Raw genomic sequence first — 22,138 nt, forward strand, 5'->3', positions numbered from 1 at the left:
AGATGAAGAAGATTCATACTATGTACAAATCTCGTGCCATAATCTTTGATTGATCGGAATCAAAACACATCAAATGGTTGCACAAATCGTGTGCAATTCTTTAGTATCTTCTCAACCATTAGTATCCGTCATGCAACTTGTAATGGACAATTTGTCTGTGAATGGACCCCAGTGATCAAGCAATAGGAAGTTCAAACCATCAGGCTTCGCCATGGGTGAGAATACTTAACGCATTGAAACGTGCATCCACTCATTTTCTCATATAAATTTCCAAGCTGAATATCTCGAACAGTTCTCAATGTACAGGAGTTTTATTACCTGTTGTAATCAGCATGAATTGGTCCTTCAAATGACATGCTTATTTCTCTGCAGGCGATTGCTTTCTCCCGAACTTCCCTTGCCATCTGGCTTCAGATCATCATATCCATTAAATAATACAATAAAACAATTAATATAAACAATGAAATGTGCAAATTGTACATATAACAGAAAAGACAATCCCTTTATAACATCCAAGTGTATGTCGTTCCACTTAGTGAGCAACTTTGTAACTTATAGGATGCCACACAGATTTGCTGTGATGATTACTAAATTAATCCCTATTAAATTAATTAATAATCATAAATTTAGTACGAGGGATTAATTCCTCTCTTTCCAAATACAGTTTCTCCCAGGCTCGTGGCAGTCAGCACCTTGATATTTGCAATCAGTGACAGTCGTGGCAGTCACCACCCGTGGCAATCAGCACCTTTCAATACGGTTTTCAAGGGGAGTAAACTTTTCATCGAATTATCCAATATTTCGAATTATCCACGTTCGAATTAACAAGAGTTCGCTGTATACCAAACATAACTGCCTATGCTTCCTTTACCTAAATGGCATGGAATGTTGTAAACAACTTTTACAGTATTTTCTTACGGAATCCCAACCCCACTTCAAGGAACTTCCTGCATCGTCCGATAGGGGTGTTCGATAAGGCTGAGGACCTATCGAATTTCGAGACTGAAAATTTATCGAGTTGTCATCGGTTACTCGAAACCTTTCGAGTATTTGAAATTATCGAAGTTTCGGGTATTATCGAAATTTCGAGTATTATCGAAGTTTCGGGTATTATCGAAATTTCGAGTATTATCGAAATTTCGAGTATTATCGAAGTGTCGGGTATTATCGAAATTTCGAGTATTATCGAAGTTTCGGGTATTATCGAAATTTTGAGTATTATCGAAGTTTCGGGTATTATCGAAATTTCGAGTATTATCGAAGTTTCGGGAATTATCGAAATTTCGAGTATTATCGAAGTTTCGAGTATTATCGACATTTCGAGTATTATCGAAGTTTCGGGTATTATCGAAATTCCGAGTATTATCGAAGTTTCGGGTATTATCAAAAGTAGTGATGGACAGTTCGATTCCTTCACCTTTCCAATGATTCCTTCTTGCAGCCAAACTAGTCAAACAACTTTTTTTTATCTGATAAGTTATTGCAAAGTTGTACTTGTGAGGAGAAAAGAAAGCGTGCACAAAGGGATTGCTTTTTCGTCCCCTCCCCCCCCCCCCCGCCACAGAAAGCGTTCATTTTTCCCTGAATTTTATCTCTTGTTTGTTATTTGCTAACAGCTAGTGTATTAGTGTTGCCAGAGATACGGTCTTAAACGTACAAATAGGGTAATTTGCTCTTCATACGATATAGTATACGCCCAACACCTCAACCATATTAATCACGCACGGTGTTGCTAAAATGTTATAGCAAAATTTTATTTTTAAGCCAAATGTATTATCTTCTGTCGTGTTTGCTTTCTCTTAACGGCCACTAGTTCACACATTGCCGCAATCAGATATGATGATGCTTTGGGCGCAAACTCCCCATTTAGCCTTTCAGTAAAATAAATGTTAGTCAAATCAGTGGTGATTTCAGGGGTTGTTTAGGAGGAATATTTCCCCACAAACATATCTCTGATCATGTTCACCGTGGTTTATGAGTATTTTTGCTACTTCCACCCCCCATGTATTCAAAATCTCCCGGGGTAGGATTACCATAATTTCTGGATATTTTTAAGAATGGCGTGTGTGTTTATTGAGAAGTTAAGAAAAGTCTAATCTTAACTTCCTAAAATGCTTATGCTCATTTTCTATACTTAAAATATATTTTTTATATTATTGTCTTAATTATTTTCCTGAGTAAAGTATTCTTGCGAAGAACACCTTATCGTTATTGATTTTTTCATAAATATCAGCACACAGAATTGCAAGCCAAGCACTTGACCAAACACAGTGAAATTTCCCAGTCTTCCATTTTCCCTAAAATTTCGGGCATTAGTTAATCCCAGACAATTTTCCAGATCGGGCTTGAATCTAGGACGTATGATAAGACTACGCGGGGGAAACCTTGAAATCATCACTAAGTTTAATGAAGGTGAAAAACGGAAATAAATCTATTTCCTCAACAGTGAATATACAGTGTACCATATATTCTATACAGTTGGTTTGTACATTATGATGAATCCACACACTAGCGGATTCAGAAGCGTCGTTTGGTGGAGGCAGATTGCTTCCTGGACGAATAATGTAGGTTTTAAAAACCTAAGAGTTTTGCATCAATTTAGAATAACGTGGTGCATTATTTTATATAGAGTGTTTCAAAACAACACCGCCAACGTTTGGGTTGCCACATTACCTAATTTTAGCGGATACCACAAGATTTTCAGGTCTTATATTCGTCCCCCGCTTAATCATCTCTTAATCATGAAAAACCACCCGCTTTTTCGGATTGGAGAAAAATCTAAGACGACTTTGTTGATAAAGTGTTGTTATATTCAACGTAAACCGATACATTTCTGTGTCAATCTCAATCGCGAATGGGCAGATGAGAGAAACAAGATGAAAGCAAAAACTGTCAAATTATTACTACTGGTCTTGTACAATATGAAAGACGTATCATGCGTAGAATTTTATGATAAGATTTTATGCCATCGAGATTTTTTAAAGGAAGTTAAAGGGAATGAAAAATGTAAAAAAATTTGGCATAATCATACACATTTTGGTTCAACCCATGAATATTAATGTATGATCTCATGGGTGCGTATTTCTTTGATAACATTCTGTCCAGTTCAACTGAACACGTCTATGTTGTTACGTAATCTATATGTTCAACTAGTCTTTATATATTGAGAAATGATTGCAAATTGAACCTACGGATCCTTAGCATATTGTTTAGATTAGATTCATTATTAGTATTTTTTCTTTTAAAATGTTTATACTGTATTTCATATATTGTGAAACTGTGGTATTTTCATATGTAAGTATGATTTCAAGTAGAAATCTTTGAAAATGATCAGAAATTTTATAAGAGATGGACCAAGACTCCTAAATATGTTTTAGCTTTCTTACGATAAAAGTTTAGAAATTATTTTGTATTCCTTAGAGAGAAAACCGTATGAACAACATCTGCCATATATCGCTTGCTTTTTTTTTTAACTTGTCTTAGAGAAATCCTTATTAGAGATATTTTACTGTAATACTTATTTAATACTTACTTTACAATACGAGACTCACATTTGTTGAACTTAATAAAATATTAAAGGCAAAAACTAATTTTTTTACTTTAGTTTTGTTAGAAAAGTACATTGGAAGTGTCACTTAACAAAGAAATCACTAAAAAAATGGTCAGGATTGTCAGTATTTATAATACACAAATTCACATCAGTACTTACGGTTTAGAATCCCCCGCTTTTCTAATTTCAAAATATGGCAGCCCTATCCTGAGACCAAGATAAAACAAAAAGTATAGACCAACCTGGGTGCACAAATGCTTCGTTTTGGAGTTATAGGATGCCGAAAACATGAATAAATGAACTTTATAGGTCCATAGCTCCAATACTATAGGATCTACCGTAGTCCGGTCAAGATTTTATTTAGGAACTAGTATGTGCCCTATCCAAATATCCAAGTTTCAGAATGATCCAAATATCCCATATGATCTTTTCGCTGATATTTTCACTTCAGTAACTTGAACACACTTTCCAGTACCGTTTCAGCTTGAATTAGCAGTATAACCTTGTTTCCCATAGAAAAATCTGATTACAACCGAAGTGCAATGTAATTGTAATCGGTTTCAAACACATTGGCTTCTTGTTTCAGAAAAGAAAGAAACAGTGATAAGTAGTCTATTGTATGCAGGACACGACAGGAGAGATAGGGTCTAATATTGCTTTCAACAACTGCAAAGCAAGTAACTGTACACCATCTTTCTTTGAAAGTCTGTTTGCAACAATATACGAAGCAGCTGAGAGAACTCTTGAGGAAATAATGTTTTCTATTTTTCCTTAAGAAGTGATCGGAAGTTATTTTAATTTGATATGGAAATTGAATCAGTGCCATTGAAATGTAAGTCAGAAGATGTGTGTTTTTCTCCTTTCCCCTTCATTCCTTTCTTCCCTCCCTGGTTCGATCCCCGACCAAGTAAGTTTGTGGTAGACAACATCGTGTCCGTGGGTTTTCTCGGCGTACTCCCGTTTCCTTCCACATTCCCATTCCACCAATTATTCCATCATCATTCACTTGCCTTAATCATACTTCTCCCTTAGCCTAACAGACATAATAGTAGGTCATTAAACTGGAAGGTTTCACTTCATTTCATTTTCCTTTAGTCTTCGTTCTGTCATATGTAAAGTTCTCCCTTGTGAATAGCATCATGCCATGAGGGCATGTAGGGAGTGTGCCCTCAGTCGTAGATGAATGTGGTGTTGTTGGCACCACGCTTCGGCCGCATCCCCCCCTCCCAGGTACGCATTGAATCTGAGGTTGGTAATGCCCAGAGCCGCACGGCATCTTATGCACAAAATCAAATATCGTAAAGTAACCAAGAGCAACAGGTACCTGACATATGCATTTAGACCAATCCTCTTTAAAAATCGGATAATTCATTCGCAAGTTATCGTAACTTTCACACGCCTACGCCCAAAGTAAGAACAAATACTTCAATTCGGGAAAAATCCCCTTGTGGTATGGCAACCAAAACAATAGGTGTCTGGTGAAAGCAAAAGAGAGCATTTTAAAATGAGTTCCATCAAAATCGGACAATCCGTTCGAAAGTTATCGTCGGATGCCACATGCAAACAGACAGACAGGACGGCCTGTAATAGAGAGCCTCGCACCCAAAATTCTCAAGGTTTGTTTCACGACAATCTCAAATACTCGAAGGCAATCGAGCACCGGAGAGTAAATTTTCGAAATGGAAGTTTGATAAGTCTTCAGCCTTATCGACTTTCCTTACCTCTACCTATATCAGTAGCTCTCGCTATACAGAACTTTAAATTAAACCCTCGAAATCATATTAAAATTATTTTTCTGGCGCAATCGGCAAAGTGACTATTAGTAGACTAATGGTGTCTTGGATTCCAATTCCATTCAGGTGATGCATGTTTTCTCTTCCTCTTTCTCTCTTTTGACAGACTGCTTAAACCTTATACAGATCTGTGAGGAAAAAACTTTTCCTTCACTTCATTGCTAAGGAGAGAAGTTTTAAAATAAACACTGCATATATGTAATACATATTATATACAACTATGATAACCTCGAATTCATTGTTTCTTCCGAACACTCCGATAATCCCGAACTTTTCAAAATATTCAAGCGACTCGACAAATGCGATCATATTGATATATTTCTGTATTTGCTGCTTTCAAACAATTCGAGACTCTCGAAGAGTTCGAGTGTCTCGAAGTTGTCTAATGTTTCTTACATTTCGAGTGTCTCGAACACTTCGAGAGTCTCGAACATTTTGGGAGTCCCGAACATTTCAGGAGTCTCGAACATTTCAAGAGTCTCGAACATTTCACGAGTCTCGAACATTTCGGGAGTCTCGGTCATTTCGGGAGTCTCGAACATTTCGGGAGTCTCGATCATTTCGAGAGTCTCGAACATTTCGGGAGTCTCGATCACTTCGAGAGTCTCGAACATTTCGGGAGTCTCGAAAGTTCGATAATTCGATAAAATTAAAATTATTTATCGATGAAACGGTTTTGAAATTTTATCGAATTGTTATCGATTACTCGATTATCGGAACAGCCCTATCGTCCGGATATCCCTTACGCAGATACTTAAACCATTCAAGTATCTTTTCTGGTGAGGGGGGTGGGGGGTGGAAGTGGGCGGTTAAATATCTGGCAGCGATATGTAAAGGAATTGCCTAATTTTATGCCGATCACATTTTTGTGTTGAGCTTTACAAAAACAGGTTTTTCAAATACTACAATTTAAAATAACAGTATCGAAGGAATGAATACAAAATTATTTTTTAAAAGTAAAGAAATGTATGTGTGCGTGTATTAAATTCTGTCATTCAGATAGGTTTTACTAACAGATTTTTTTTTTATTTCTGTTTTTCTTTTTAATTATCCTAAAAGGAAGGCTAGAGAGAGAATTCGAATAAGTGACTCATGTATGAACGTGTTTTGCATAGTAGGGATGGGTGCAAGCATCCACCTACTGAACACACTCTGCCTATTGAAGTCTAGGGTGAACGGGATTTGTACTGAAGCCAGGGTTATCCAGGGGGTGCTTGGCGAGCTTGCCTGCTAAGTCCTGCCCTAATCAACCTGGCCCACCACTGATCCCCTCTGGCGGCACTCTTGGGAACTAACCCGTTTTGCTTCCCTCATCGCTTGCCTAATCCTAGACTAACGAAACACAAGCACTAAGTTTAGAGAGAGAGAGAGAGAGAAAGATTTAAACAAAAAGAAAAAAATGATGTGGAGTTTGATTCCCGAACGAAGAATTTATCGTTGTCTCTTTTTCTTTCTGTGCTAAAATAAAGGGAAAGTGACACATACAAGGCACTAAAATAATATTTATTATTTACGCGGAGCATACTGACTCAGTGGTAGAGCTCATCTCTGATACATAAAGTCCTTGGTTCAATCCAAGTGCATTAGGCCTATGTAAGTTTGTGAGGGAAAACAAGATAATATATATTTTCTGTGCAAGTGGTCACCAGTTTAGTCCAAGGTGAAGATTCCAACCCGAGAAGTGAACAAAGTTCAGTCACTGACCTACGTAGTACGAAGAGACAGTCACGCAACCAACTGGTGCTTCAAATCTTGTTCTCTTTGTTTCCTTAGAATAGCTTTTTTCTTTCTTGTGAAAGGCTGTTTGTTCACCTTAAAGCCCATTTCACGGAAGCTGGGATCGAATCAGAGGCCCCACGTGCCAGATCTGAGCGCTGTATTTCAGAGCCACGACAACAACAGTTTTGTTTGTCTATATTTTTAGTGTTACAAATAAATATTGAATTACACTGTCCTTAGATTTTTTTTACATGGATTAAATGCTGGATTAATACATTTTAAAGTTACAAATTGTTTTATGATGTTTGAGATAAAATAGTGAAGTAGGTAACAACCTTTCCGAGATGCAGAAATGGGAAGTTTTTCAGTAGGTTTTGCTGAAGAAACATGTCTACTACTACTCAAGTCATGACTATTACTGCTCAAGAGAGGCACGGGTACTCATTACTTCTGGTGCGTGGGGTCCCTGGTTCGATCCCCACTCAAATTAGCTTCTGATGGGCAACATTGTGTCCGTGGTTTCCCTTGGGGTACTCTTGTTTCTATCACTTCGTGATTTCACCAATTCTTCCATCATTGTTCACTTGCCCTAATCGTCTCTCTTAGCCTAAATGGCATAATCACGAGACGATAATCTGAAATATTTCATTTCTTATTACTACTCAAGACCCTAAGATCAAACTTCTACGTAATTTTCCAATCTTCTCCACCCAAGATCTTTCTTCCACAAATTTTTCCACTAACACTCAAAGAACAACATCCCTATTTCCCGTTCTAGTGAGGGAAACTCATATTAAACGTTTCGATTCAATTACCAGCATTATATACATCACTGTAGAGTTCAGTAATGACACGAGACATAGGTAACTGAGTCAGCCGGTTCTGGATTTTACTTCACAGGTTCGGTGACCCGGACAGATCCAATATTCCGGAAGCAGCCAAAATACCAGCATAATTGCAAAATTTTATAGTAGTTTAATCGTTTTCACTACTCGAGCTCAAAATTCATGTTTGGCTCCCGTTGTATGCGTTTCTCAAATCACGATGCCATTTCTTTAATATTCCAAACATAGTTAAATGTTTATTCGTCTTCCCATATTGAAAAATAATATAGTGATTTTGAACACAGACTATAAAGAAAGATTTAACTAGGGATGGCCAAAATTTTCCGGAATCGGAATTTTCACTTTCCGGATTCCGTAAAAATTTCGGAATTTGGAAAGAATCCGGAGTTCAGAAAAATTCTGAAATTTAGAAATTCCGGAATTGGTTATTCCCTAAATTTAACAAAAAACAGTTTGGGTTCAGCGGCATATATCATATTTTATGCGATGAATTTCCTTTTGAGAAAACTATGTAGTTTTTCTCTCCTTTGGTTCTCACCCGTTTATATTCTGTAGACCTTGTAGCTTCTTTCAGTGCAATGCTCTGACACACACACACACACACACACACACTGTATATATATATATATATATATATATATATATATATATATATATATATATATATATATATATATATATATATATATATATATATATTGATCATCTGCTACAACGGAGAAACGAGAAGAGAGAGAAAAGCGAAACTTTGCAGATCATATACAGACAAACGTACCAAACAAGAAAGAAAATTATAGTTTTAGGGAGAAGAAAGAAAAAGAGAGGAAAGAAAAGTTTTTTTTTTTAATTAGAATTACACTACCAGCGTCATACAAACTCTCTATGTGTTTGACGATATTTCGTTATTTGCAGAGAAAGTGTCTTTTTGAGTCACTATGTCAGTTCAATTCTCTCCGGGTCACCAGGTCTGGCTGCTTCTGGGTTACGCCTTATGAAGTTTCTGATCGGTTTCGTCACCGACTGTGGAACTCTGAAGATCATAATTAATGTATTTCTTATGTTGTCGGAGATTTATCATCACAAATAAAACTGATGCTAACCAGAAGTACTAAATGCGAAACTTCTGGATCTAAAATGTTATAATAGTAGAATATATTAGATACTGATTACCTAACTGAAGAAAAAATCAATAATATAGAAACTACAGTAGAAGCTTTCTGAAGAACAAAATATAACACCTACCCTGACTCTAGCTTCCGTTAGGTTCGTCCACATGGCGATTTCTTCTCGTGTACTCATGTCAGGATAACGATTCCTCGCGAACGTTGCTTCGAGCTCTTGGAGCTGCTGTGACGTGAAGTGTGTCCGTTGCCGCCGTTGCCGTTTCTTCTTGCCGTCCTTCCCGTCGTCAGCGCCGTTATCCGCTGAGTCGCCACCCGTCTCCGTTTTCACTACAGGTCCTGGGGGTTCCACCGCCAACACACGAGGCGCTAAAATATAAAATATATAATCCATCAGATCAGATAGACAATAAATATTCTTTTTGAAACATTCAACAATTTCATACTTAAAGAAACATTTTTTTTTTCAAGTCTAATTAAACTAATCGAAAACAAGTACAAACTAAAAATAGATTTTTTACTCAATTAAAATTATTTGTGATACGTTATTGCTTCATTAAAACTGAATGAATACTTGTTTCAAACTAAATAAATATAACTCACTACTCGTCATATAATCTTTCCCTCAAAACTATAGCTCAGAGGTAAAAATTTCTTATTTTCAAAGATAAAGACATTCAAATATAAAATTTTATTTATGTGAATTATTGTAAAATTTTGCGCTGGAAATTTGTGTAGTTTCGATTTCACCTTACGCTGTAGGTTCATCTCCCATATAGCCTCGACGCTGGAAGGGTTGTTAAACTCCAAATCAACCACACAACCAGCCAGTCCTACTTAACGTTAACTTCCCCGCTGAATCACTTTCCTTATTAATGACGGAAATATTTAAGGTTTATAGAACTACCATTCATGCCAATGGTAAAAGTGCCCATGCTTGGATAAAGTTCTAATTGCGCTTTTTACAGTATGATTGATTTGGGTACTGGAAAATAACTTTATATACGAGGAGAACTCAAAAAGTAAAGGGACCCGCAATTTCTTGCACTAGGGTTTGGTAACACTGCTAGTATTCAGCGCTAAATAAGTTGCGTCTGCAACAATTCTATGCAACGTGTCACTCTTATTCCCGCGTGAGTTGTTGGGAGTGTTAGCAAACCGTTAAACATAGCAGCTCCATTGTCGATCTTCACCAAGGAGGATATGAGAGCAGTGATTCGGTTTTTGTTTGCAGAAGGTGTAAACCTGCGGAAATTATTCGTCAAATGCAAGTGCAGTATGGTGACAGCTGTTTACCGCGAAGAAAGATCTATGAATTGATAGAGCATTTCAGACACGGAAGAACTTCCTTATGTGACGAGAAAATATCGGGAAAGTTACTGTAAATCTAGATGAAACTTGGGTACACACGAACCGAAAAGTAAGGCTGCGAGCATGGTTTGGAAACACCCATCATCACCAGAAGTTAAGAAATTTAAACGTCAACCATCAGCTAGTCATTGATGCGGTGCAAAATTGGTTACAGGTGCAACCAAAAACTTTTTTCCGACGGAATAAAAAAAAAAAAAAAAAAACTTGTGGAACGTTGGGAAAAGTGCGTTGAAGTTCATGGAGATTATGTAGAAAAATAATGTACGTTTCTGTTTTCTATCATTAGAATAAATGTAACTTTTCTCGTCCGCTTACTTTTTGACTTCTCCTCGTACATAATTTAAATAAGCTTTTAAATAAAACAATATTCATATATTTTCCGTCATTAACGATAGAAATGTATAAGACATTATTATCTTTAAAAAGTATCCATATACTTCATAGGACACCATATTACTGGAATCTGAAAGTTCATCCTGGGAGAGATGCTGAACTCTCACCTGGCACCTACCCAGATGGCAGATTGGGGAACACCCATCAGAGATGATGGGTACTGGGGATTTCTCCCAAGTGGTTCAAAACTAGCTGCTGCTACCTTGAAGAAGATTAAATGCATCTTCAAAGACTAAGAGAAGAAAACCTTGACAGAAAATTATCTGGTCTTCCAGGTTGGGAGTTAGGCGTAGGGTCAGCACCGCTGCACCGGAAGAAAATGTAGTGTGTTAAAAGCAGACATAGAGCAAGAGTCGAACGGAAAGAACTGACGGCGGACTGACGAAGAAAACAGACTACGACGTATGGAACATGAAACGTAAGAACCCTGAATGGAAAAGACAAGTATATTTGACCATAACGGAAAGTAAAAAGAAGGGGATTGGCTGCGATAAATTGGAAGATCGGATTATGGTGCTTTGCAATGGAATACAAAGAATGAGAGAGCTAGAGCAGAAGTAGGCTGCATTACAAAGAAAAGCAAAGGATCTTATACTCCTGAAAAACTATAAATGAAAGATTTATGGTTGTAGCGTAAAAGACAGGAATAGTAGAGCAAACATGATAATAGCTTACGGACGAAATGAGTGAAAAGAAATAGAAATTATATGAAGAGCTATAGAACACTATATACGATAAGACAATGGGAAGTACTATCATTTTGGGATACCTAAATGCTAGAGTGGGAAATAACATAGAAGTTGGAAACGTTATTGGTATAATGGAGAAATACTGTTAAATATATGCAATGCAAACAACCTAGTCATCACGAACACAAAATTTCCACACAAGAAAATACACATGTTCACGAGAGTCGGACCTTCCAGATATGAAAAAATTGATAAACGATTATATAATTGTAAATGAACATAAAATGAAATATGTCAGAGATGTCCTAGTAAGAAGAGGTCCCGAAATTGGCAGCAATCATTACCTGCTTACAATGGAAATAACGGAAACCACAAAGAATGAAAAGAGAACAAAGAAAAATACTATAATGCGAAGCTATAAGTTAAAAGAGAAAGACCATCAAGAAAAATCAAGAAGATTCAGGAAGAGGTAGAAGCAATAGAAGAAGAAAATAAGCAGTTTAGAAGAAAGCTGAAAAACTTCAAACAGTGGTACTGAACTCAGCAGAAGACGCATGCGGTAAATACAAAACAGGAATACAGAAAAAGAAAATAATCCCATAGTGAAACGCAGAAGTTAAAGAACAAGTACTAGAAAAAAATGAAGCATGGCAAAAATATCTGACAACGAAAAAAGATGAAGACTATGAACATTACAAACTGCAAAGACAATAAACGAAAGAAAAAGTAAGGCCACTGAAAGAAAAATCATGGGAAAAATTTGGCAACATCATGGAAACTAACAGCAAAGAAAATACAAAATTGTTTTACAAAATATTGAAGAGCCTGACACGGGAAGGTCTCACAAGTTATCGCTGAAATCTGATTGCCATGTAGCACATCTGAGAGAGCAACATGAGAAATGAAAATGAGCAAAATTTAAGGTGCTATGGACCAGAAGGATAGGAGCTACGGGGCTTCAAAATTTGAATATCCAAAAAATTATATCATTGAATTATGTACGTTTAAAGTAAATATCTTGAAAACCATTAAAGCATTCAAAACAAAAGTTGCACAATATAATGAAAACAAAATGCCCTATCGAAAACCACAAACAATGTTGTCATAGGTGATACACTGTTGCCAACTCAGCATAAAAATATTTTGTTTGAAATAGCACCATATACAAGAGTGCATAGATTTAAAATGCACTATTATCACTAACATAACAGTGAAGTGTAGTGGTACAGTGTTGCACACTGTTCGAGATACGTTTGCTGAAAATGTTCAATGAAGAAGTCTGATATGTGACAACAGATGGTAATAACTGAATGCATTAGATAAAGTGAAGGTTTTGCACTATACTTCTGTAGCCCCGGTGAATAAGCAGACAACAAAATGATACACGCGAGGAAATAAACATTTGTTTTGTAATTCTGTAAACTGGATCTCCAGGTTATCTTATCAATATTTGGAAGAGTACTTTCTTGGTTTATGTCTTTCGTGTTAAGTAACATTTTTTTACTTCTCCTACATACCATATGATTATGTTTGTACACTGTAATATTACCATATTCACATTGGGAATATAATTATTTTATTACTACCGCATTTCATTTTTAGTCGGTGCGGATAGCCGTGTGGTCTAGAAGGCTAGACAACCGATATATTAGGGACATGTTTTTCCAATCCCGCCTCGGACATGTTTTTGTTGTACTTTTAATCTTACATTTCATTGTTATATTTCTCTTTCATAGTGGTTCGGATTCCACTTTACACTGTAGTCCCGTGCTATATAGCTTCGGAGCTGACACAGGACGTAAAAATGGCATCACTTAATTTCGTTTTTCAAATGCATCAATATGTTGTGACACTGCTGACATTTTGCTATGTTATACTATCGATGTTATGCATTTGAACTAAATTCATAGTATGAGACTCAGGTTCCTTTCCTTTATTACCATCTGTTGCCACATATCAGACTTCTCCAGTGTACATTTTCAGCACACGTAGTTCCAACAGTGTGCAACACTGTACCACTACACTTCACTGTTATGTTTAGTGATAATAGTGCATTTTAAATCTGTGCACACTTGTATATGATGCTATTTCAAACAAAATATTGTTATGCTGAGTTAGCAACACTGCATCATCTATGGCAACATTGTTTGTGGTTTTCGATAGGGCATTTTGTTTTCATTATATTGTGCAACTTTTGTTTTGAATGCTTTAATGGTTTTCAAGATATTTACTTTAAACGTACATAATTCAATGATATAATTTTTTGAATATTCAAATTTTGAAGCCCCGTAGCTCCTATCCTTCTGGTTCATAGCACCTTAAACTTTGCTCATTTTCATTTCTCGTGATGCTCTATCAGATGTGTTATGTGATAATCAGATTTCAGCTACAACTTGTGGGACCTTCCCATGTGAGAAAGGACAAAGAATGCCCAATAAAATTTATCAAAGATAAAGACGGAAACTTACTAACAAAGGAAGTAGATATTGTGAACAGGTGGAATTAATATTTCCCAAATTATTAGAAGGGAGTAACTTAGACCCACGCAGCGAGGAAGATCCAGAAACACAGAATTCATATTTGGAACCACAAAACGATGAAGATACAATTACGGAACAAGAACTATAACAAGCCATAAGGAAGGTAAAAATTAGGAAAGCAGCCGGACATTATATGATAACACCAGAAATGATCAAATACGTGGGAGAAGCAGGAAACAATTTACTATTATATGCAATCTGACTAGATTGGAAATACAAAAAGACTTCCTGGGATTGTAGAATAGCTGTTGTTCATATTTGCAAGAAAGGAAACAACAGATTACGTAATACCCACAGAGGTATATGATCACTGAGCGTACAAGGAAAATAAATGCAAGAATATTGGAAAACAGAACTGAGACAAGAAGTCGAACATCAGCTATATAGAAGAAAACCAGTATGATTTCAAACCAAATCGTAACATCCCAGATGTAATATTTACTTTGAATCAGATATCCGAGAACAGTACCGAATACAATAACACTGTGCATCTGTTTCATTGATCTGGAAAAAGCTTTCGACACAGTACTTTGAAATGCCATATAGGAAATTCTTCGGAAAAGGAAGGTTAAAGAAAACCTAATGTATGTAATAGAAAGTTTTTATAGAAACTGCAAGAATTAAATGCGAACAAGCAACGAGTTCTATACAACAACAGGAGTAATACAAGGCTGCATACTGAGCTCTGTGTTATTCATAATTCTAGTGGGTGATACTATGAACACAATAAAGGAAAAGACAAAAACTCTTACTTCAGGAAACACATACAAATATTAAAATTGGAATTTGCAGATGATTTGGCCCTCGTGGCTAAAACGGAAAAGTATTTACAAAACTATGTAAATATATGGAAAAATGAGTTAGAAAAAAAGGAGTATGAAAATCAGCGTAAACAAAACAAAAACTATGGTAATAAGTAGAGAAACACAAAACCATACAATAAAGTTGACAAATGAAGACTTAGAATAAGTGATACATTTCAAGTTTTTTAGGAATCTAATCAGGAATAACGAAAAAATAGATGAAGAAATAAGCAACAGAAATGCAGCAACAGGAAGATTATACTATACCTTAAACCAGGGGCGGATCCAGGGGGGGCGATCGGGGCGATCGTACCCCCCAGAAGAGGAAACTTTCTTACTTTATATATATAAATAAAATCTATCCCAGAGTTTGGACCCCTTAAATGTTGCATTCTGACAACCCACCGCCCCCCCCCCCCAGAAGTCGGTCCTGGATCCGCCCCTGCCTTAAACAGAAACTTCAAAAGTTGAAAAGGAATATCGAAATCAACAAAGTTAACGGTGTACAAAACAACACACATACCAACGTTAACATATGGATTTGACTCATGGTCGCTGGCAACCAAACATCATAGTAAGCTACAAGCAAGTTAAATAAAATATTTAAGAAAAATAGAGGGGAAAACAAAGAGAAACAGGGTGAGAAATCAAACCATCAGAGCATGACTAAAACTACAGCCTTTAAAACAACAACTAGAAATGACACAACTACGATGGACATGTTTAACGTATGGGAAAGAAGAGGATATCGAAAAATTATTGCAGGCTAAACCAGATAGAAAGAGACCGAAAGAAAGACCCAGGCAAACATGGGGAAACTTGTAGGAAAAATTCAGAAAGAGAACTGGAGACAAATGATGCAAAAAATCCCTGACAAAGATCGTCCCAAGTGGAAAGCTCTGGAACCGACTAAGTAAGTAAAAGTACATTTTGGATATTTCGGTAACTATTGACAAAAACTAGGTTAATATTTTATTAACTATAGGATGGATATTATTCTTTTGAGCTCAAAAATTAGCATTTTTTCTTCAAGTTTTTGTCAGTTTTTAATTTCTTTAACATGTTTGATCATTTTTGTCCTGGATTTCGAAACAATTTATTTTCCAGTCTTGATAATGTGCAGGGTTGGCAAGATAGTTTATTCGTCACTTTTAACGTCAATTACGCGTAATTCGCTAGTAATTTACGTCACGTAAAAAACTAGGTTTTTAAGCAGATGAACAAAACTATTTTTCTTTTAAAAAATTACGATAATTCAAAAGAAAAAAACAGTTAAAAGTAGAACGCAAAATATAATTTTCTCGAACTTGCTAGCATCAAGTGAAGCAAAGTCTAGGCTTTCAAGGTAAAACCTCCCGGGCCAGAATCCCGCCTTGCCGAATTCTCGCGACACAAACTATCGCCTGGTTAGAATCTCATAGAACGAAATCTCGCCTAGGACAAAACTTTGGCTTCCAAACTCTCGCGCAACAAAATTTCCCCATTGCGATTTCTTCATTGTGTTCAAAATAGTTTATTAATTTAAAATAGCTTATACAATGAAACGTCTATTGACGGACACTTTCATAACAGATTTTTTTTTTTCTCTCCGGCAAGATATATTATTACGGAACATATCCCTCTATTTCAGAGGTACTCTCAGATGGACGTGGATAGTTTTCTTGCCCATTCTTCTCCGCGCAACATATTACTAACATTCTATCTTACCTCTTCATAAAGGACAGGAATTATTCTCAATTCACACGTATTTCGCAAAGAAAGTTTCTCCTTTCTGCATTTTAAAAATAAATCCGAGTACAGTACAGTAGACAGAAAATTCATTTCAAATGGTTCAGCTGTTTGATAATATTGATGGCACAGACAAAAGTTGATTGAAATGTGAAGAAAAAACTATAGAAATTGTCCTTTCCCCTAAAATATTAATTCTTGAAATCGCTGGCCCATGTTTCTACCTATTTTTAATGAGAAGTTAATATACAGAGCATCGTTTTCTTAAGGGTTTTGCCATATAATAAATTTTTGGCATTAATTTTGAACTCTGGTAGGATTTCCAGTTCATTCTCACCAATAATTTAACTAAAATAGATTCGATGAAAAAATTTTTCCTAATGTGGGTTATTATATCTAATTAGGGTTATCATTTTGAACAATCAATTTTTCTCAATTCTAGTATCTAAATTAAGAATTTTCTGGTTGTTCTTATTATTTTTATTTTGACCTCAGTAAATTTTGTATAACTATTCGTTATAGCAAAGTTTTATCCACACAAAATTTCCGCCTGTGAGTTTTAGCCCAGCAAGATTTGGTCCACGAGGTTTTGGCCAGGTAAGATTTCGACCCAATATGTTTTGGTCAGGCAAGATTTTGGACCGCAAGGTTTTGGCCATACGATGATTTGTCTAACTATAGACCTATTTTGGGTGGCGAGGTTACGGTCGCGTGAAATTTTGGGTGGCAAAGTTTTTGGCCGAGAGATTTTGTCCACATATTATTAAACATTGTGAAATATTTTAAAATCATAATCAGGCGCGCCGCAAATTGTAATGCTTATTTGTTATTTATACAGGCAAGGCTACTTTAGGAAGTCAATATGATAGTTTATAAAATTGCAAAATCCAGCGAGAACCCCTACAAATTTAGAAGGAACATTTCAAAGCCTTTCTTTTTGTGTCAAACCAAACAGAAACCAGTGCAAGAAACGATTTATATTAATTTGTAGACTTGTTTCTAGTTTTTAAATATACTTTACGTGTTTTACATATTTTATTCGTTTACGCGTAACGAAGAAAATATATTTTACGTGTAATTACCAAACTTCGAGAAACTGAAATTAGCATACACATTTTTAAAAACGGTTAAATTCAATGATTTGTTGTTTGACAACCTGTTTGATGAAAGATGTTTTCTATGGTTATTTGAATATATTAATTTTGTAAATGAACAATCCTTAAAAGTGAAAGTCATGCAGGTCTACTGGTTTAAAGCCTTTTAAATGATGGCTTTTAAATTATAGCTTCTTTTTAGGGCTCTTTCAGTCTAGTAGCTACAGAATCATCCCTATTTATCCTAGGATCATGGTTCTTACTTCATTCTCTTCAGAATAGAATTGCCTTTCAAACGGTATCATTCACATGTCTCCATCATGTATCTGAGGTGTGAAAATCGCGAAAGAAAGATATTTGTTTTTTTTTTTTTTTTAATTCCCATTTCATTTGCTTTTCCTCCCTCTGGACTCCCTGTGTTAAAACAGACATCTGAAAAAATCTTAAAAATACTGAGGGGTACACTGAATGTTTGTGCAAAATTTCAATCTTCTAGGTGCAAAAGTAAGCCCGCCAAAAAATAATATCCCCACAATACTCCACATTCCAGTATAAAACAGGATCTCAGTTAAAAATTTCCAGAGGCACCCTATTTATCCTAGGATCATGGTTCGTAGTTCATTCTCTTTAGAATAGAACAGCCTTACAAACGGTATCATTCACATATCTCCATCATGTATCTGGGGCGGAAAAATCTTGAAAAAAGGGTTTTTTTGTTTAAAAAATATCCATTTTTTTTTACTTTTCCCTTTTGTACCCCCCTACGTTAACGCAGAGATCTGAAAAAAAATTGAAAAATACTAAAGGTGCACCAAATGTGTTCGCAAAATTTTAGTTTTCTAGGTGCAGAAGTAAGCCCGCCAAAAAATTATAAAAAAAGGGCTAACAAAATATTATTTTTTGTAAGTTATGATGTCATGACCTCCTATATCTCGACGCAGAAATGCTTGAAACTACGTAACGTGTTCTATAGTGCCTCCATGCTTAAAAAAACTAAGTAAAAAGCTTTATTGTTTTTTAATCGAATAATGAAGATCCTACTAAAAATAGTATATATAATTTAAAAGGGTTAAAAGCACCAAATGCGTTAAAATATTGAGTCTCATATTATACATCTTAGTTAAACTCTTTCTTATGATGCTCACTTCTTTTATATCAAATCACTATTCACGAAGAAACCTATTAACGGGAAACCATGGAGTCACGAGAAAATTTACCTCAAGATCGTAATATAAATTTGCTTATATTTCAAATATTAACAATAACATTTTTTTAAAAAATACAATAGAACCCCTCTCGTCCGCTCTCGGCTGGTCACCACTCCGGTTGATCCTACCGTGCTCGAGCCGACCTTGTCCCGATTCGTCGGTGAGTCACGAGGCACGTTGTTTACTTGCTGTAGCTGCATATTCGTTTTGGTGTTCCGTCATCTCTTGTAGCGTTTCTTTCCTTGTGCGTGTTTTCTGTACTGTACTGTGCAGTTTTAGTGCTTACTGTTCGTTTGCTTTTACTGTAGAAAACAATACAGTCATTTTTGAGTTCAGAGATTGTTTATTTTACTATAAATCCGTATTTTCCTGTATTTTCTGATAATCGACCTCTTTTTGCGTTTCGACCATACCCCCGGTCCCAAAGGTGACGGATTAGAGGGATTCTACTGTATTCTGCAACAGGTAAACACAATTCCTGTATAGTTTAAGTTTATAAATACTGGTATCATAACTAAGAAATAATAAATACAAATATTAATAATTAGCAAAAAGTAATTAGAAAAACAATAACCTGAAAAATTCTATTCATACACAAAGTATCAAGATTCGACAGAATTCAATTTGTAGAGGTCAGTTCTCACGTGTGCCTAATTAACATTTGGTAAATACACAGCGTTAATGTGAAGGTGGGTACGTATGTATCAAATATTTTTTAACTAAATGAAATCTATAGCTTCCAAAAATGAGGTAAATAGATAGTTTTGATTTTTTAAAGATATAATTAACAAACACGTATCGTTCTATTATACATATCTTTAGCATTATTGCAGCGTATTTGATCGGACAACTTTTAAAGAAGTTATCAATTTTGCCATGAAATGTCCTTGTTTCCTTTTAAAAACTAAAATTGAATTAGACCGCACTGCCTAGCTGCTTAGATCTCTTGAAAATTGTGAGTGCATGTAAGTTCGACCAAAGAACTGTCATTGACAGCTGAAGAACGGAAGAAAGCAAACTCTTTCCTTTGTGAACTTTTCTCGTATATCCAAAACTAATGATTGCGAACATCCATTTTGGAAACGAAAGACTCGAAAGGAAATCCAGAATGTAGTTGGAAACATACTCATGGCCTCTTCTTTTTGGTTTTGCCTTTTTCAGAACAAGAAACAAGAGACAATGTACAACAGCGTTGTGGATTTTCGCACGGTGGAGAAAATCCAGGAAGAAACCTCTTACATGGAGTAAAGGAGGGGGAAAAAACTGTGCAAAAAGGAATGAGTATGTGAAGAAGAGAAAATGTATAGTGGAAGGGGAAATACCAAAACGACGGTGCGCAAAGCCATGAGGAAAAGATACGACTAAGAACAGCTGTGCAGCACTAAAGCTTCAGCACCTTAACGTCGTGGCTTCAGAGACGGTGCAGTAGGCTTTATGAGGGTTTTGTGCAAGCTCTCCTAGAGGCATCCACCAGCCTTTATGGTTTTCGCGTCAAACCCTCTGAAGTAACGAAAGAAATGGAAGTTTTTCAACGGAAATCCTCGGCCTCTCTTGTTTTCATATCTGACAAAGAAACATCAACATAGGTACTTCTTGTTGTACAATGTTGGCGCGTGATAGTTTTAAAATCGCAGAGGATTTACAAGAAAAAGCTTCTCGAAGTCACCCAGACGTATAGCAACAACAATGTTTACCGAACGTTGTTTTTAAAGAACGTGACACGATGGACCACAAGTTGGATGGAAACGATAACGTTCCATGACTTTTTCCTCTACTTCACCTACGTTCCTCATTTTCTTCCTTTCCTCAACATGTATTTCTTTGGGTTTTCCTGGATTGGATACATAGATCTTTTTGACATTCTTCAGTACTAAAAGATTTCTCCTAGTTTTCGTGTATTTTATATACTCTTTCACTTACTCTTCTCTCATCATCACGAGTACATAAAAATGCCCTCAGAGTCCAACACAAAGTTCAACAAGTGTTATAGCCTTACATTGAATATCTACGTCATCTAAATTTTTAGCCAATTGATTTATACGGAGAATTATTTTCCTGTTGTTTTTTAAATAAACTGACATTTCAATGACCTATTCTTCAAGTTTAGTTAACCCTATCCGCTTGTCTAGTGGCTAGCGCGCGCGCCTTTAGTGAACGGGGTCCCGGTGAAAGAGACTTGAAATTTTAGTCCACTAACAAGTAAGAAGTCTTTAGGAGGAAGAAAATACTATTTTGTGGGACCTTGAATAAAGAATTGAAAAACAGACTCTCAAAATGCTTCATGTGGAGTATTGTGCTGTATAGATCAGAAACACAGACGTTACACAAAAATGATGAAAAATCACTGGAAGTTTTCGGAATGTGGGTGTGGAGCGGAAAACGACTGAGAGAGTATTAGAAATGATGGGGAAGGAAAAACAATTTTATATATTATTAAGGAGAGGAAGAGGAAACTGGTTGGGAACATTGGCTAAGAAGGAATTGTATCATGAGGTGCATGCTAGAGGGTATGGTGACAGGAAAGAAAGGGAGAGGACGAAAGATACTACAATTAATGGGCGATATCAAAACAGAAAAAACGTACGTGAAAACGAAGAGGTTAGCGGGGATCGTAAAGCATGGCAATTTCTATTTGCAGCAAGTGACCTGCAAATAATGGCAGAATACCTATGATGATGATGATGATGAGGTTGTTCGGATTCCATCTTAAACTTACGTCTCAAGTAACTCCGGTACTGAAAGGGACGTTAAACTTCAATCAAACCATTAGTTTTTCTCCATTTTCAGAAAACTACCCTTGAGGTTTTACACTCACGCGTGTCATCTTGTTTACCTCAATACGGCCTAGCAATTGATAGTACATCTCATCTTTGTATTTTTCTTTTTCTTTTTTTAGTTAACCACAGATAACATTATACCAGTTGTATACAGCATGTGAGTATCTAATTTGAATTTTGATAGGCAAATTAGCTATCAAAAAATTTGCATATCAAAATTCTAATTATATGTTATTTATAACTTTATATTATTAATATTATGTTAGTTAAGCATTTTATCCATGTAAATCAGATTAAAGCCAATATAAGCACCTAACATATCAGTTTCGTTGGCAAAATATTGGAGAGATTCGCAAAAGCAACGATTTTTTTCCTCTACAAGTTTCAAAATTATCTCCCATCTGCTAACCAAACTCTTTTTACCAAACTAGTATAAATTACTCTTGTAGTAACTCTTACTTTCTTAGTCTGGACTACTTTAGTAACTTACTTCCGTAGTAATATACT

General features: G+C 35.9%; 1 protein-coding gene across 2 annotated transcripts in view; it reads right to left on the bottom strand.

The window, feature by feature from the left end:
• Positions 1 to 22,138, bottom strand: part of Ptx1 (pituitary homeobox homolog Ptx1) — a 356,984-nt gene that overhangs the window by 191,550 nt on the left and 143,296 nt on the right. For both annotated transcript variants that reach the window (XM_081726994.1, XM_081726999.1), the window contains one exon: positions 9,150 to 9,397. In XM_081726994.1, coding sequence (XP_081583120.1) covers positions 9,150 to 9,397 — 248 coding nt within the window. The remainder of the gene's footprint in view (positions 1 to 9,149; positions 9,398 to 22,138) is intronic.

This window comes from Thermobia domestica, chromosome 1, assembly GCF_964235325.1.
Source record: "Thermobia domestica chromosome 1, izTheDome1.hap1.1, whole genome shotgun sequence".
NCBI lineage: Eukaryota > Metazoa > Arthropoda > Insecta > Zygentoma > Lepismatidae > Thermobia > Thermobia domestica.